At 42.6% G+C, this 16,216-nt stretch overlaps 1 protein-coding gene across 5 annotated transcripts in view; it reads left to right on the plus strand.

Moving 5' to 3' along the window:
• Positions 1–16,216, plus strand: part of SCYL3 (SCY1 like pseudokinase 3) — a 39,090-nt gene that overhangs the window by 13,391 nt on the left and 9,483 nt on the right. For 3 of the 5 annotated variants that reach the window (XM_079912512.1, XM_079912511.1, XM_079912514.1), the window contains 8 exons: positions 1,366–1,551; positions 3,380–3,493; positions 5,459–5,515; positions 6,622–6,724; positions 8,141–8,252; positions 10,184–10,261; positions 12,373–12,512; positions 13,159–13,346. In XM_079912512.1, the coding sequence (XP_079768638.1) occupies positions 1,366–1,551; positions 3,380–3,493; positions 5,459–5,515; positions 6,622–6,724; positions 8,141–8,252; positions 10,184–10,261; positions 12,373–12,512; positions 13,159–13,346 (978 nt within the window). The remainder of the gene's footprint in view (positions 1–1,365; positions 1,552–3,379; positions 3,494–5,458; positions 5,516–6,621; positions 6,725–8,140; positions 8,253–10,183; positions 10,262–12,372; positions 12,513–13,158; positions 13,347–16,216) is intronic. The other 2 variants (XM_079912513.1, XM_079912515.1) reach the window with 1 other exon arrangement.

The following is a 16,216-nucleotide window of genomic DNA, read 5'->3' on the forward strand; positions in this document are numbered from 1 at the left end:
TGGGCCAAATTTGGGAAGTTTTCAGCCATTATATTTTTTAGCCCCAATTCTCTCTTCTTTCTTTTTTGGAACTCCAATTATATGCATTAAATTTTTTGTTATTGTCACCCAGGTTTCTGAAGCTCTGATCTTTTTTTTTTTGAAATACTTTTTCCTCTTCTTTAGATTGGTTAACATCTTCAGGTTTACTGACTCTTGCCTCTGTCATCATCATTCTGTTTTTCAGTCCATCCATTGAAGTTTTTATTTGTAATATTTTATTTTTAATTTCCAAAATTTCCATTTAGTTCTTTTATGTAACGTTCATATCTCTTCTGAGAACGTCTATCTTACTACTTATCTCATAACTCTTTCCTTTACCTCTAGGGGGAATTGTTAGAGTAGCTGCTTCAAATTCTTTCTGATAATTCTCTCTCTGGTTTATCTGTTGGTCAATCTTGGGTTTGATATTTGTTGGTTGTCTTTTCACATTTTCATGGTTCTTTGTCAGTTTAGTGACTTTGGATTGCATTCTGGGCATTTTGAATGTCCTGTTGCATAGACCTTGGTTCTGCTGTAGTCCTCTGGAGAATATTGATGTTTTTTGTTTGCAGGCAGTCAATCCCCTTGGGTTCAAGCTTCTTCTCCTTTTTTTTTAACTACTCTCCTTCCAGCCTTCCTGTGCATGGTAGTTCAAACCTTAGTTCATTTCTCAAAACTTTGCCATGCTAGTTTGGGTCTGTCCTATGAGTGTTTGGTTCAGGGGTTAGTCTGAGACCTGCGTAGGTATACAGATAACTAGGGCATCTCCTTTTCCCTCCCTTAGCTCTCTCTCCTCTGGGACAGCTTCCTCATACTCAGCCCTGCTTTGGTTCTCCTGGCCAGAAAGATGGCAAGGTTTCTCTCAGAGTTTTAGCCACGTTTGTTGCACTGCTCTGCACCTGGGGACTGCCTTCAGTGCACAGCTGTGAGAAGGGACATTCCCTGAACCAGGAAACTCCCCCCAATGTGTGACTCCCCTCTGTAATCTACGTGTTTTTGTTTACTTTTCAGAGTTCTTAGGTAGTTGTTTTTGGCACTTCGTTAGGAGTTTATAGCAATAATCATTGGAGATCTAGGCTCTTGGGGGGCTTACCCTCCCATAATGGAACTGGAATTCTCTGTAGAGTAATGTAAATGTTGGTAAAGTGACTACTGTCAGAACAAGTCATGTATTCTTCTCTGCCTTTTTTGAAACTTGGGGGGGTAGGTGAGAGAGGTAAGGAGCTGGAACAGACCTTGAATGTAAGTATACATTTTCTGACTTGACTACAATGTTAATGAAACTATAGTTAATCTTGTTTTGAGTCATTAACTTCACCAACTCTTCTGTTTATATTTTTAAAGCATTTGAAGACACTTCGTCACCCTTGCTTGCTAAGATTTTTATCTTGCACTGTGGAAGCAGATGGTATTCATCTTGTCACTGAGCGAGTGCAGCCTCTGGAAGTGGCTTTGGAAACATTGTCTTCTGCAGAGGTCTGTGCTGGGATCTATGATATATTGCTGGCTCTTATCTTCCTTCATGACAGAGTAAGTAACCTGGACACAGTCTGCCTCACAGGCTTTCATGTAGACCAGGGGTGGGGTGGTGGGAGGAGGCTGATGTATGGGGTAGTGCTGGTGAATTACGGTATCTGTAGAAATCACAAGTTACTATTCTTATCAGAAGGCTTCCTGAGGGAAAACAGCATACAAGATGCTACAGACAGACAAGTGGTTTGTGGAACAGGCAACATGTTCTTTGTCCCTGGGCAGTTATTTGTAGAACTTTATTTCAGTTTACTATAGTCTCTCTCTAGTTTTGGATAAGTCTTTATATAAAAATAGCTACAGCTGGTATTTGTTATTAAGATAAAAGTTTAGTAACATCAGTGCTGCTGATGGACCAACCTTCCTATTTGTTTTCAGGAGTTTTGTTTTTTTTTTTAGATTTTAAAGAAAGAAATCAGCATTTCTTAGAAAGAGGCAGAGTTTTACACACCCCTTTCCATTCAAGTAGGTGGTACCAAAGAGAGATAGCCCCTAACACTGTGGCAGTGTTTGCTATGAAGGGGATAGAGTATTTTGTTTACTTCTTGTCTATTTCTTAACAGTATTATTGAGCTACTATTTGTTAATGGAATTTACATTCTGAAGTATTAAGGCCTTTGGCAGCCCCCCTCCCCACCCGAGATTTAAAAACACCAGTTACAAGTTAGAAGCACTTGAATTTGACTCATCTTAATGTGTTTTTAAAACATTTTCTGTTATTGGGAGACAGAGTCTCCAAATATCACTTTGGATTTATCATCTCTTAAAGTATGTCTAAGATTCACATAAGTAGAATTATTAATGCCCCACTGTGAATATTTTCTTTGTTGGAGAAATGCATGAACGTGGTAAAAAGTTTGAATAGTATGAGAGTGCAGATAGGGAAAAACAAGTCCCTGCCTCATCCTTGAATCCAGCGCCCTACTTCTCTCCATCGACAACCATGATCAGTGTGTTAGTCCAGAGATATTTCTTGTGTGTATAAAGCAGACGTCTCTGTGCTTATTCTCCTTTGCTTTTTCCCAAGCGGAAAAACACCTGCATACTATTTTAAGCTTTCCTTTAAAAAATATATAACTTGGAGTGTTTTATATAAAAATGTGTACATATTTGATCTGGTGGGTAGAATATTTAAAATGCACTTATCTACTGGAATAATTTCTGTTTTGGAGAAAAACATACTTCAACCCTGTTCTCTTTTTCTTCTTCCCTCTCATTTATTTGACTGTACTATTTTTTATAGTTTTAAATTTGGCTCTTTTGTGGTCTGTGGGATATTTCTGGTGGTCCTTATTCCATTTTCCTCTTCTTCAGGCAGAATTTTTTTAATGCCTACTGACAAGATTTCAGGTGAAGTGGATCTGGGTTCGTGATAGAATGTAGGTGAGAAAGAATTTAGAGGAGAAAATTAATACAGTAACCTGTGGGAGCAAAGATAAATTGTACCTTTAAAGGCATTTGAAGCATACAATGTAGGTTAAAAAGACTTTCAAATTTATGTTTAAGGACACTTGTATCTCCTGACTCCAATGGAGATGGGGTTGTGTAATATCTGTGCAGTGGCTTTTACGTCTTTATTAACCTGCCTCACCAGGCAGGGGGAGATAAGCCTTTCTATTGTGTTTTTTCCCTTTTTTCTAACCTCATAATGTTTAAGCAGCCTCATTCAATTTGTCATTCCTTAAAGTTGTAGTTCTGTTTATTATGCCACAAGTAGGAAGACTTGCCATAATTTTTTTTTTTTTTTTTTGGTAATGAGTACTTAGTTTTTTAAAACTTCTACTCAGAAAATTGGAGTGGCAATCTTCTTCCTGTTCTTTTTTTCCAGGGACATCTCACACACAACAATGTCTGTTTATCATCTGTGTTTGTGAGTGAAGATGGGCACTGGAAGCTGGGAGGAATGGAAACAGTCTGTAAAGTTCCTCAGGCCACACCAGAGGTAAGCCAGGTGACAGGCCCTCTTTGTTATTCAGAATTTGGTAGCATTTTGGTGTGTGGTTCTCCCCTAGGGACTTTCCTTCAATGTTAGTGTGGTCTCAGATTCAGAGACTTGACTTTTTTGTCAATGCTCATATCCATAGAATTGTGGGATTTTACTCTCCAGGGGGGGACTAGGAGTCATTTATTCTTTTCTCCTCATTCTATACTTGAGGAATCAGACTGAAAGAGGTCGAGTGGCTTGGTCAAATTTTTAATTAAATGCCCATCCTCTGTGCTCCTGTAGTAGCCTGTACTTAATTTTCCCACTGAATGTTTAATATTGAAATTACCTTCATGTGTCTGTCTTCTTCACCAGTGGCTGAGCTTCTTGAGGGTGATAGTCTCGTATACTTACCTTTATATATCCACCTAGAATGGTGCCTGGCACATATTAGGTACATTAGAAATGTTCACTGAACAGTCGTTCAAGTTGTCCAGAGTCATACACCACGTCTTAAGAGCTGTGCATCGCAGCTGCTCCTAGTGCCGCGCTGTGTTGTTGCTGCCTGTGGTACTTCTTGAACAGTAACTTTGTCTGACAGAGATCTACATATTTCCCTCCTGGGTTGAGCAACCTTGCTCTTCTCTGTTTTGTTTCCTGTTTTCACCATTTTGCATGTTGCCACTAGAGTTAACTATTTTTAAAACAGAAATACCACTCCCGTCATAATTTCCCTATTGACAGGGTGGCTCCCTGACTTACTGATGAGGTGGCTCCCCGACTTCCTGGCTCGGCCTAATTTCCCGTGTTCCCTTGTGTGCAGCTTCCACATGGGGGCCTTGTTGCATGTGCACCTTCAGGGGCTCTGGCTCAATTCAAATGCTCCTTCCACCACGAAGACATTCCTTTTTTATTTCTGCCCCTGTTGATCGCTTTCTTCTCAGAAGTCAGCTTACATCTAGTTAGTATACCAGGATGTAATTCTTCCTGTGGGGTTCATCCCAGATTCTTTCCCGTGGCATACAAGGCCCTTCACAGTCTCCTTCCCAGCCTACCTTTAGCTCCGTATACCTCTCAGTTATTGAGCTACACTCCGGTTGCATCCTGTTGCACGCATCTCAGCTGTGTTCTCATGGGTGGTCCTCTTTCACCCTCTTCTTTCTTTGTGTGCCATTCTGTTGCTGGGATGCCTTTCTTCCCCTGGGTTCTCTGCAGGATGTAAGATCTGGCTGACGCCTAGCTGAAGTCTAGATCTGGCTAAGTCTCCTCTTTGTGAAGCCCTCCCCCAGGCGTTCCCTACCCAACAAGAGTAGTTCCCTCCTAGGCTTCCGTGGCACTCAGCCAGCACACGTTATCTAAGTTCTTAGTTTAGTTCTAGGTTGTGAGCACCTGGCTGGGGACGGGGATTTATTGCATTCATTTTGTATTCCTGGTGCCCTAAATGGTGCTTGGGACACATAAGCTCTTGAAAAATAGTCTTTGAATCAGTGAATGAATGTACTTGTTCTGTGGATGTTGGCTTTGTCTCTGTAGTTTATAAGATCCTCATATATCTCATGTGACAGCAAACCTTATGATTGACTTGACTCAGTGAGCAGATTAATGATAGATTTGTTCTCTGCTGGAGAAGCCTTTTATTTGTTAATATCTATGCAGGATGAAAAAGAAGTATTTCTAATTTCCTTATAAGGAAATCAGTTACAGAGATGCCTCTGAACACCAGAGGGTTTCTGTTAAACCAGCTGAAGGGGAAAGGAAAGGGAACTCGTAATTTATTTTCCACTAAGCCTTGCGCCATGCCAGGTACCATATCTGCATTTTTTAGTTATCAAGATTTTAAATTTATGCATTTAATGTGTGGCATTGGTTTGAAGGTTTCATTGCTGCTGTTTCCATTGCTCTTTGCTTTTGTAACTTAATGTAAGAGATCAGTTCACCAAACATATGCTTGAATTACTTTCCTTAATTTATTTCTCTGTCTAGTTTCTGAGGAGTATTCAGTCAGTAAGAGACCCAGCATCTATCCCTCCTGAAGAGATGGTAAGAGGATACGCTTCAGATGTAATGAAGGCTTCTTTGTGTAACTGAGTATGAAACTTTAAAAAAACCTTTCCTCTGCCCACCTCTTTCTTTGCTAAGTTATAGACGCCTCATAATTCCTCTGGCCTTGAAGGCTTCTAAGACTTACTGTATCATCACAGCAGAAAGCCTTTTTCTTGACACTCAGCTTACATTTTTTGGTCATATAGACACCTGTGATAGTGCTTAAAGATAAGAGGTACCTCAGTGTGAGCAGGGTTGGCGCTTCATAGCTATTTCATGGTAAGTCTTTGTACATTATTGGAAGCCATGAGAGCTGAGGAAGCAAGACCCTGGCCCTTTTCTGTGCTTCACCCAACCAGTCATCTGCCTATCTGGCCATTAGTTGGGATTCCAAGATGTAAGGAAGGGCAATTATTAATATTATGGTGGTGGTAAAGAAAGAGTATATTTACCAGTAAATTCAAAAGCAGCTGCTTTCTCTAAATTTGTTCTTAACCACTATAGACATTGACCCCTAAAGACATATTTATGTGCTTTACAGGAAATACAAACCCAACTATAAACTTAAGTATAAACCTAAGACTTGAAATAACTCAGGTTTATTCAAATCAGTACTATGTATATATAGTAGTGTTTTTCAAACTGATGATTTGTGGGTTTTGAATCAATTTAGGGGTCCTGACCAGCATTTTAAGGGAGAAAAAGAAAGGAATAAAATAGAAAATATCATTGGACATCTTGGGTAGTAAAGCTAAGTACTGTCTTTTGAAACTTTTGTTTCTGATATGTATTTATACATGTATGTGAATATGTTGATAATGATAATTATGATAATTTTTTTTCTCTGGTTTGCAGTCAAAAATATTTTTGAAAGCCACAGACATATATTCTGACCTTTTTTCTTTTTGCCCTTGTTTGATATTATTAGTATCATTGATAAATTCTATTCACTAATAGTTTTAAGAGCCTATAAATTAGTGTGTGGTAATATGTAGTTAGCTTTGAGTATAATGAATGCAAAAATGGGAGAAAGTGCTTCAGAGAAAAGTAGAAATGGTTTGTAAAGCAGATCCTCTGGTTTTAATGGTCTTTACTGCTTTTAGCTTCCAGAATTCACAACTCTGCCAGAGTCACATGGACATGCTCGGGATGCCTATTCTTTTGGGACATTGGTGGAAAGTTTGCTCACAATCTTAAGTGAACAGGGTGAGTTGGAGTTATGCTGCTGCATCCACAGAATAAGTAGGAAAATCATCCATGGCTTGTTCTGTGTGTATTCAGAGAACTGCAGTCTTTGATCATAGTAAGGAGCTGTTGCTTACCAAGAAAGTTGTTTAGGGCAGATCCTAATAGCAGGGAGGGAAGAAGCTTCGGGTTTCTTTACTTTGCATAGTTAAAAGAATTTTAGGGCTTCCCTGGTGGCGCAGTGGTTGACGGTCCGTCTGCCGATGCGGGGGACACGGGTTTGTGCCCCGGTCCGGGAAGATCCCACGTGCCACGGAGCGGCTAGGCCCGTGAGCCATGGCCGCTGAGCCTGTGCGTCCGGAGCCTGTGCTCCGCAACGGGAGAGGCCACAACAGTGAGAGGCCCGCGTACCGCAGGAAAAAAAAAAAAAAAGTTTTAAGTAGGAAGCACTTTGAACTATGGCTATGAATATCATGTTATTATCTTATTAATTGGTATTGGTATTTATGGTCTAAAGACGATTTTTTATCAAGGCAGCCAAAAAGTAAGTGAATGCTGTTATTGATGTATATGTAATGATCTGAAGAATAGAGTAAGATTCAAAGTTTTTTCTTAATTTCTAAATCAAGATTAACGTTTATCTTTTTTTCAAAGTTCTTTTGATTTTTTTCTTTGTGATTTCATTTACTCATTACTTTTTTCTTTTGTTGGCCCTCAAAGCCCAGGCCACTGAACACATAGGTCTCTTCTGAGTTCTCTGGCAGCCTGCTACACTCTCCTCCAGCCACTCCAGGCCTTCAGTTGTCCACCCTTTACGTGTACTGGGGTCCATGTCTCTTTAGGCCCCTTACTGGCCTATATCTCACATTGCTGCAGCTCTAACGCAGTTTCTTCTTCCCGGTTCACGCAGTGCTCTGCAGTCACAAGCACCATTCAGCTGTGAGCTCTGAGTTGTCCCAGCCTAAACACTTGAGAATTAAACCCTGAGGCATTCTTGGTGGATGATGAACTCACTGTTCTTCGCTGTGTCTAGAATGGTGGCAATTATGTACCACCCCTGAGAGAATTGAAAATATAGTCATTCAGATAACTTCCTGTGTTCTGTGGGTGAGGAGACCTGGTTGAAAAGGCCCTCAAACCTGCCGCTTATTAAACCTCCTCCTCTGGGCCTGAGCTGAGTTAAACTGACAGTCAGGAAATGAGAGGGCTTCCAAGGGGGGGAGGTACGTGAGCAGGGGCTTGGATGTGTTGTCAGGACAATTTTCTACACCTGTCAAGGAGCTTGGCTTCAGGAAAGCAGGAAGCTGTTCAGCAACAGCCAGGGCTTTGTTTGTTTGGGCTTTTACAGGTTGGTTTTTGCTCTCGTCAGTCTCCAGCTATAGAGGTCCTGAAAAGAGGGAGACGGCATTGGAAACTAACTGTCGCTCTGGATTTCAGTTTCAGCGGATGTTCTCTCCAGCTTTCAACAGACCTTGCACTCAACTTTGCTGAATCCCATTCCAAACTGTCGGCCAGCGCTCTGCACCCTCCTGTCCCATGACTTCTTCAGGTGAGGGCGCCTGGTGTGACACGCTGGCTGCTCCCCACTGATGCCCGCCTGCTCTCTTGTGGGTTATGCTCCAGTGGTGGGTGTTGGAGGACCAAATGCTGCGGTCCTTTTGCTGCTGTTGTTGTCCTTCATTATTAGAAGAGAGTGAATCATGTCCACATGGGAAAATAGAGGGAGAAATTGGGTTGCCTTTCAGCTTCCTATCACAGATAGGAAGTTTTCGAACTCTTTAATTGTCATGGAGGCCTGGGTCCAGAAATTATAGCTGGATTACTTAGGGCTTCTGAATGTGAAGAAGCTAGGCTATGTCCAGTGATTTACAGTTGGAAGTTAATTGAGGAACTTAATAAACATGGCCTTTCCTTTTTGCTGCCATTGTGATACGAGTCTGTTATTGTTGAATTTTAGTTGGGTGGGGGTGTGGAAATGAGCTTATTTTTCTTCAGGCAGAAGATTGTTTTCTTTGTTTAGTGATACGTGATGGAAGAGCAAAGAAGTCAATTTAGTGGGAGGGCACAGTGTAGCTGTTAATACTGTCGCTGGATTCAGATGTTTTTGAACCTCTCTTCCAGGTTAGTTTTAATTATGTGTCCTTTATTTTTGAATTTCCATGACTGCAGAACTTCTGCACAGGTTAACTCCACATTCATGACTTTTATTAGCAAAATCAGTTTTATGTCAGTTGTGAAACTAAAAATCCTATGTGTTTGCAGTCAGAAAGCCTGAGAGAAACCAGAGTGAAGGGAAAGCTAATATTATCCCTGGAGGGGGACAGTTACCTCTGAGGATGGGGGTGTATATTATTAAACAAGGCAGAGGGGGTATTTTCCTTGTAGTTACAAGGGTTTTGTCACTTATGCTCCAGGGAAACTGTTCAGACCTTTCCCAGTATAAGTCTTTTAACCAAGGTATTTCCATGTCTTTTTGGGTGATTCATAGTGATACTTTATCTTGGTATAGAATCTCTACAAAGCAGAATCCTTTATAGTAAATAGATGCTCTCACTACTGTGTGTGATAAGAGTTCTTTAGTAAGAATTATGTGTTAAACAGAGATGGGAGAGGGAAGCCAAAACCACACACCGGCGCCCTGTCCCCCAAATCTGATTGTTACACGAGAGGGGAAAGCCCGGCCAGAGGCGGCAGCAGGAGGAGGAGGGCCAGCATTTCCCGCTGAGGCAGCCAAGCCAACCTCATTGCACTTCGGTTAAGGCTTTGTGCTTTTTCTCTGCCGCTGAGCCAGAGGGAAACAGGTGTCAATGTGAGGAGTGGAGACCCAGGAGGTCAGCTGTCCTGGCAGGGGGCTGCAGGCTGCTGCTGAAGCCTCCTTTCCAGGGGCGACGTTGGCTTGGAGCTGAGTGGCCGCGGGGCTCTCTGGAGACCCTGCAGGAAACTGACCACTCCTCTCACCCTCTTCCCTGCCTGGCTGCAAAAGTGACCAGACAACTACAACGGGAGAACCGAGAAGATTGCTATGACTTATACCAGAAATTCCTCTTTCCCCAGCCCTCTTTAATAGTTTTCACCAAAGGAGACTTGAGAATTAGCAACTATTTTGTAATGGTAATACCATTTCTCCCAGGATAGTTCATGTAACCACATCCTATTACAACAAAACATTTGGATGATTATGATGATGATTAAAACCACAGTGTTTGTTAGCGTTTGTGTATGCACATGTGTGTGTGGTTAAGCGTGTATCCTCTTGACAGATCTCTTTGATATTCTTAAAATATTAAATTCCTTGTGGACTTGTTCCATAGTATTTGTCTTATAAGCTACTTAGTTATAATAGAATCTTCCAAGTGGCACAGGGGAATGTTTCTTTGTTGAATATTATTGTGGTGTGGTCTGTGGTTATTGCTTCAATATTTGACAACGCCATCTTTAATCTGTTGTCCTGCATCTTTTTTTTTTTTTTTTGGCATTTAGGAATGATTTTCTAGAAGTTGTGAATTTCTTGAAAAGTTTAACATTGAAGAGTGAAGAGGAAAAAGCTGAGTTTTTCAAGTAAGTTTAGAAAATTCAGGCCTTAAAATTCAGTAACTTGGGTTAAGTCCATGTAATCACTTCAGGTGTCCTAGAGAGGATGAGTCAGACATTTGTTTTCTTAAAGTTTAGTGACATTTCCTATACGTCAGGCTCTTTTCTAGGCCCTGGCATGGACAGTTCTGGTGAGGGAAACAGATACAGACTGATAACCCTTAAACAGTGATGGAGCTTGAGGGGGTCGTCCTGAAAACAACAGAGGACGGGGGAGAAGGAGGTTAGAGAAGAGGTATTCTAGGCAGAGGAGCAACATGAACCGGTGCACAGAGGCAAGACACAGTATGTCTTGTGCGAGGAATGATGAGCGCTTGGGTCCTGCTGGAGGGTAAGGGGTGGGCACCCTTGGACGTGGCACTTAGGAGTATTGACACTATTGGTAAGCAGTGGACTTCAGGCCTTGAAACCATCAAAGGAGTGAAAACGGGCTGTGAGATGGCTGTTTCCCCTTGGGTGGATCGCTCTGTTTTCTATGGAGGGCACAGGTTTATTTCACATAAGACTTGGATCGGTTGGTAGACTGCAGTAGGCCAGGTAGTAAATGTGAAGCCTCATGTAAGGGCAGTGATGGTACAGTGAAGAAGACACAGATAAGAAATATTAAAACAGACTGACAAGCCTTAGTGATTATCACCAAAAGAATTAGAGAATACTGGAGGAGAGAACCTACATGCAGAGAAAATGAAGAATTTGGCATTCAGTGTGTTGGTTTGAAGTGTCTGTGGGACTTCAGGTAGAGATGTACGTGGGCATTTGGGCAGATGGGTCAGAAGCTCAGGAGAGAGGTCTTAAGCTGATGAGCTAGAGGCGAATGTGAGGCTTCATCAGCCTGTAGTTGGTGACATTGCCCCATAGAAAGTGGGTAGCATGAAAAGTACAGTGGCCCAAATGTAACCCTGGGGCACACAACCTTGTAAGGGGGCCAGTGGGGAGGGAGTGGCTGATGAATGAGACAGAAGCAGTGGTTGGAGGAGATTGAGAGACAGCCAGGAGGCTGGTATTCCAAAGGAGTAGAAAATTTCAGAAAGATAGGAGCAGTCAACAGATACCTGTTCACTTAGCAGTCAGGAGAGCACTGATGACCTTGTCTCAGAGCTGTTTCAGCAGAGCGAATCAAACTGCAGTGAATTGAGAAATGGGTGGAAGGTGAGAAAGTGGACTTTGGGTAAAATCTCCTGAAAAGCTCGGAGAAGAGGAACATAGAATTGCTAAAGAATTGCTAATGGAGTCAAGGAAGGATTTTTTTTTTTCTTTTTAGGAAGGATGTTTTTAAGGCTGGAAGAGACGGGAGCATGTTTGTAGGCTGATGGGACGGAGCTGGTGGGGGACTGAGGGAGGAGTTGAAGATGCAGTTGTGTTGGGGGGCTGTCGGTGCATGGCCCTGGGGGAGAAGGGGGAGTTGGGGCAATGGCTCAGTGGGGGTGACCTTCAATAAGAGGAAGCCCTCGCATCCATGGAACCTGAAAAGGAGCTGGGAGTGAGTTTGGGTGTGGACTGGTTTGTCGATAGTGGCCGAGGGGCTTGCAGGAGATAAAGCATGGTGGGGCCTGTTTCCCAATTAAGGAGGAGGCAGGATTACCTGCTCAGGGTGATTGTATAGTGGCGTTTTACCACTGCCAACACCTGATATCTGTGTATTTCCTAACTAAGTGCTTGTACATAGCTTGTTTTAATAAGTTGAGTAACAAAAGCTAGTATTTTGTTTACCGTGGAAACTTTAGATAATGTAATATCCTACGTCTTTTAAACTTGAGAAAGTACCTTTTATTGACCAGAAAGCCTCTGGCTTATTAGCGGGGAGAGAAGACACTCTTGCTATTAATGAGGGGCCATTTTTTGAAAAAATTTTCCTAGCTTGGATTGGAGGTTGTGTATGTACTGACTGTTTGGCCTTGCCTCACACCTTCTGTGTTTTTCTTAAATACCTGGGGACTGACCTAGCTACAGTTTCTCTAGCTACATTTCAGATTCATCACTTTGATGGAAGTGGAATAAAGCTGCATGCGTCTAAACTGTACAAGTGAGTTGATACAGTGTCACAGCCAGTTTCCCAGGCTTTCCTTCTTTGCCCTCAGGTTCCTCCTGGACAGAGTCAGCTGCCTGTCAGAGGAATTAATAGCTTCACGGCTGGTGCCTCTTCTGCTTAATCAGTTGGTGTTTGCAGAGCCAGTAGCTGTTAAGAGTTTTCTTCCCTACCTCCTTGGCCCTAAAAAAGGTGAATTTTTTTCAAAGTATTATTGTAATTATGGAGTTTGGGAGTTATTAGTCCATATTTGAGCAGTGCAAGATTATTTCATGGTAATCTGAATCACCTGGGGAGCTTTTTAAAAATTTGCCTGTGCCTGATCCACTGGTTCTGGGACAGAGCAAGGATGGGTAAATATGTATTTTGAAAGGTCCCCAAATGATTCTGATGCACGTCTCTGTTGAATAACCTACCATAACTACTAGGAAGGAGAGGACCGTCAGCGCCAACTCTTGTTGTAGCATTTAACACACTTCCTGGCTTTCCGGATGAAATTGCAACAATCATATCCGTTGAATCTAGTATATGAAATTCCTCATTGATTAGATGTAAGTATATAAAGAGCTGTCGACTCAGGATTCTATTAGAACATAAGGTTTCTTTGTAAATAGTACATTAAGTATGATAGAGTATTTCAGAAACACTTCTACAAGGTGGAGTGTGATTAAGACAGTTAAGCCTTGAGTAATTTGGGGTCAAAAGAAGCACTTCCCTTTGGTTTGGGAATTTAGAAGAGCATTTAGAACGTGTGTGAAGTTCTGGGCTCAGTTTCTGCGCTGGGCTTCGTGCTCCTTTCACCGAAGTGACGCGTTGTTCTTTCGTCTGACCTGGGGAGAAGACGGTGCGAGGGGAGGAGCCCCCCGCCTGCTCTCACCAGCGCTGTTCCAGGCGCGGGTGATCCCCGTGCTGCTGCGGCTGTTTGAGGTGCACGAGGAGCACGTGCGGACGGTGCTGCTGTCTCACCTGGAGGCCTACGTGGGGCACTTCACCCAGGAGCAGCTGAAGAAAGTCATCCTGCCCCAGGTAGGGGCGGGGCGGGCGCCCACAGCGCTCTCCAGGGGAGGAGGCGGAGCCAGGGCCCGCTGCGGGTGCTGGGGGCAGGGGAGCTGGGAGGGAGGGGGTCTTTGGAGCGTCTGGGGAACTGCTGAGAAGGCCTGAGGCAGAACTTCAGTTTAAACGCCTCCTGGGATCCAAAGGGCGGGAATTAAAGTTGCATTTCCAGGCCAGTCACACAGGCAAATCAGTTAAACTAACATATTTGGTTTTCACCTGTTTATAACCTGAAAAACTGTAATTCTGTTTGCTAATTCTTTGGGGGAAGACTAACAAGATTCGTTTGTGGGATGCTTTGTGAACATAAAGTGCAAGTATCATAATTAAATTACTATAAAATAATTAAATTATAACTGAGAGGAACAGGAGATGATTCCTGTCAGTGGTTTTCAGCCTATCAGTCAGCCACCAGGGAGCCTGTTAGATTTGCCCACTCCAGGGCTCCAGGTTTGTATGGGTTTTCTGTAACTGAGGTAACAAAATTACCACAAACTGCGTGGCTTAAAACAAGAGAAATCTCTTCTCTTATGGTTCTGGAGGCCAGAAAGCCAAAATGAGGATGTCAGCAGGGCTTCCTCTGAAGGCTCTAGGGGAGAATTCTTCTTGCCTTCTTCCCAGCTTCTGGTAGCCCTTTAGCGTTTCTTGGCTTGTAGCCGTGTCACTCCAATTTCTGCTTCTGTTGTCACACGGCCTTTTTATAAGCACACCAGTCATTGGATTTAACCCAGTATGACGCATTTCAAGGTCACATTCTGGGTGGACATGAATTTTTGGAAGACGCTATTCAACTCGGTACAAGGTTTTAAAAGATTTTATCGGTCACATGGTATTTTTCAAATAACTTGTTTTTCTATCAGATTAATTTATTTACAAATTATAAGGCCTGGTTTTATGCCAGTTCTTGTGCTTAGGTACTGGGGCCCTAGAGGTATGTAACACACTTCCTGCTTTCAAGGAGAGAGTAGATCGGAAATAATAGATGTTTGTTGTCTGTGTAGCAAATCGCCCCAAAACTTAGTGCCTTAAAATGACAATCATTTTATTAATTCTCACGATTCTTTGGATTGATTGGGCTCAGCTTGGGGGTTCTGTTGTTCCACATGATGTCAGCTGAGGCAGCAGTCATCTGGGGCCCCATAACACATCCAGAATAGCCCCTTGGCACCTTGGAGGGGAAGGGTGAAAGGTGGGCTTACCTGGGGCATCAGGACAGCTGGGGCTCCCTCTCCATAAAGCCTCAGGACATTTCAGGGCCCCTATTCCCCCATGTGACATCTCCACATGATTTCCTTAGCAAGGTGTGTGGACTTCTTCCATGGCTGCCGAAGGCTACTAGAAGTGCCCAAGCAGCCTTCTTAAGGCAGAGATTGGAAACTGACAACATTGCTTCTGTCACATTATCTTGGTTGAAGTGAGTCACAGAAGTCAGGCCAGGTTCACCACGGGGTGGTTTTATACAAGGGTGTGGATACTGGGGGTGTGGTTCACTGGGGGCTGGCTTTAGAGCCTAGCTACCACAACATAGCATTTTGTGTTTACATCTGCAGCAGTAGTTGTCACCCTACTTGTAGTTGTTTGTGTCTGAAAATTTAGAAGAGGAATGAAGCACTCTAACTCTGAAATAGAGATACCATCACAGGTCTCAGAATTGGCACTGAGCTGAGGTCAAATAATAAGTAGATACTCAGCATATGAAAGGCAGTGAAAACTCTCAGTGGAGCTACTCCCCCTGTAGGGGAATAACTTGACTGATTTCAGTGTTCACTTTGGGAGCAGTGGAAGATAGACTAAGGGAGTTCAACTAGGAAGTTATTAGAATAGTCCTGCTAAGAGATGACAAGGACTGGGGAAAACATGGCGGCAGTGATTAAGGGTAGAAGGGGTAGGACTCAGTTTCTCACTAGATGGGAGAGTTTTGAGGATGACTCTTGGGTTTTTGGCTTTGGTGGTTTCTTATTTTATGATTACCGTATTCAGTTGATAGAATTCTAACCATGATTTAGTTTACTTGTACAGCTTTGTTTCGAGAAAGTGCCTGGTTTGTTAGCATTGGACCTGTTAGTTATTTTATTGAGTCCTGTTGGAAACCTTCATCTTGGATATATGAGGAAACTAGACCAGAATAATGAAGCGATTAATTGGCCGAGTCATATTGAGAACCCCTGGCAGAGCAAGGACCAGAGCCCAGGACTCCTGATAGCCTTGTGTCTGGCTGGTGCACATGCTTTGCCTGCCATCTTCCTTATATACGTGTTTGCCAATTCAGAGCAAAATCTCTCCTCATAGCTCCATGTGAGTGTCTTAGTCAAGATTCTTCTGGCTGCAGGTAACTGAAACCCACTTAAACAAGCTAAAGCAAAAAAAAAAGAAAAAAAGAGAGACTTTAATCAAAGGATGTCATTCTGCCTTACATGGAAATCAAGTGCAGCTGGGACTCAGCCATATAGTCTTCATTGCGTTCCTTTCTCTCTTGACTTTTGAAGACCAGCTTTAATTATTTGGTGTACACATGGACAAACATGGTTGACCCATAGCTTCTGAGTTCACTCTCCTCATTTTAAGCAAACCTCAGAGATAACCAGTTTCTCTAAATTCCAGTTTTTGTTACCGGGAAAGAGATCATAATTGGCTCAGTTTGGGGCAGGTGTTATATGCATCAGATATAAAGAAGGTTTCAAGGTCCTATCCTTATGGGTGTATAAAACTGAGAAGAGGCCAAGGACTGGTAACATAGCTCTTAGTGACCTAGATGAGTGTTTCTAAGTGAGCTCTGCAGAATATTGCCAGTCCATGTACTCTTTGTTATGGTTCTGCAATGAGGTGAGTACAGATACGGAAAA

The sequence above is a fragment of the Stenella coeruleoalba genome, assembly GCF_951394435.1.
Source record: "Stenella coeruleoalba genome assembly, chromosome: 1".
Classification (NCBI taxonomy): Eukaryota; Metazoa; Chordata; class Mammalia; order Artiodactyla; family Delphinidae; genus Stenella; species Stenella coeruleoalba.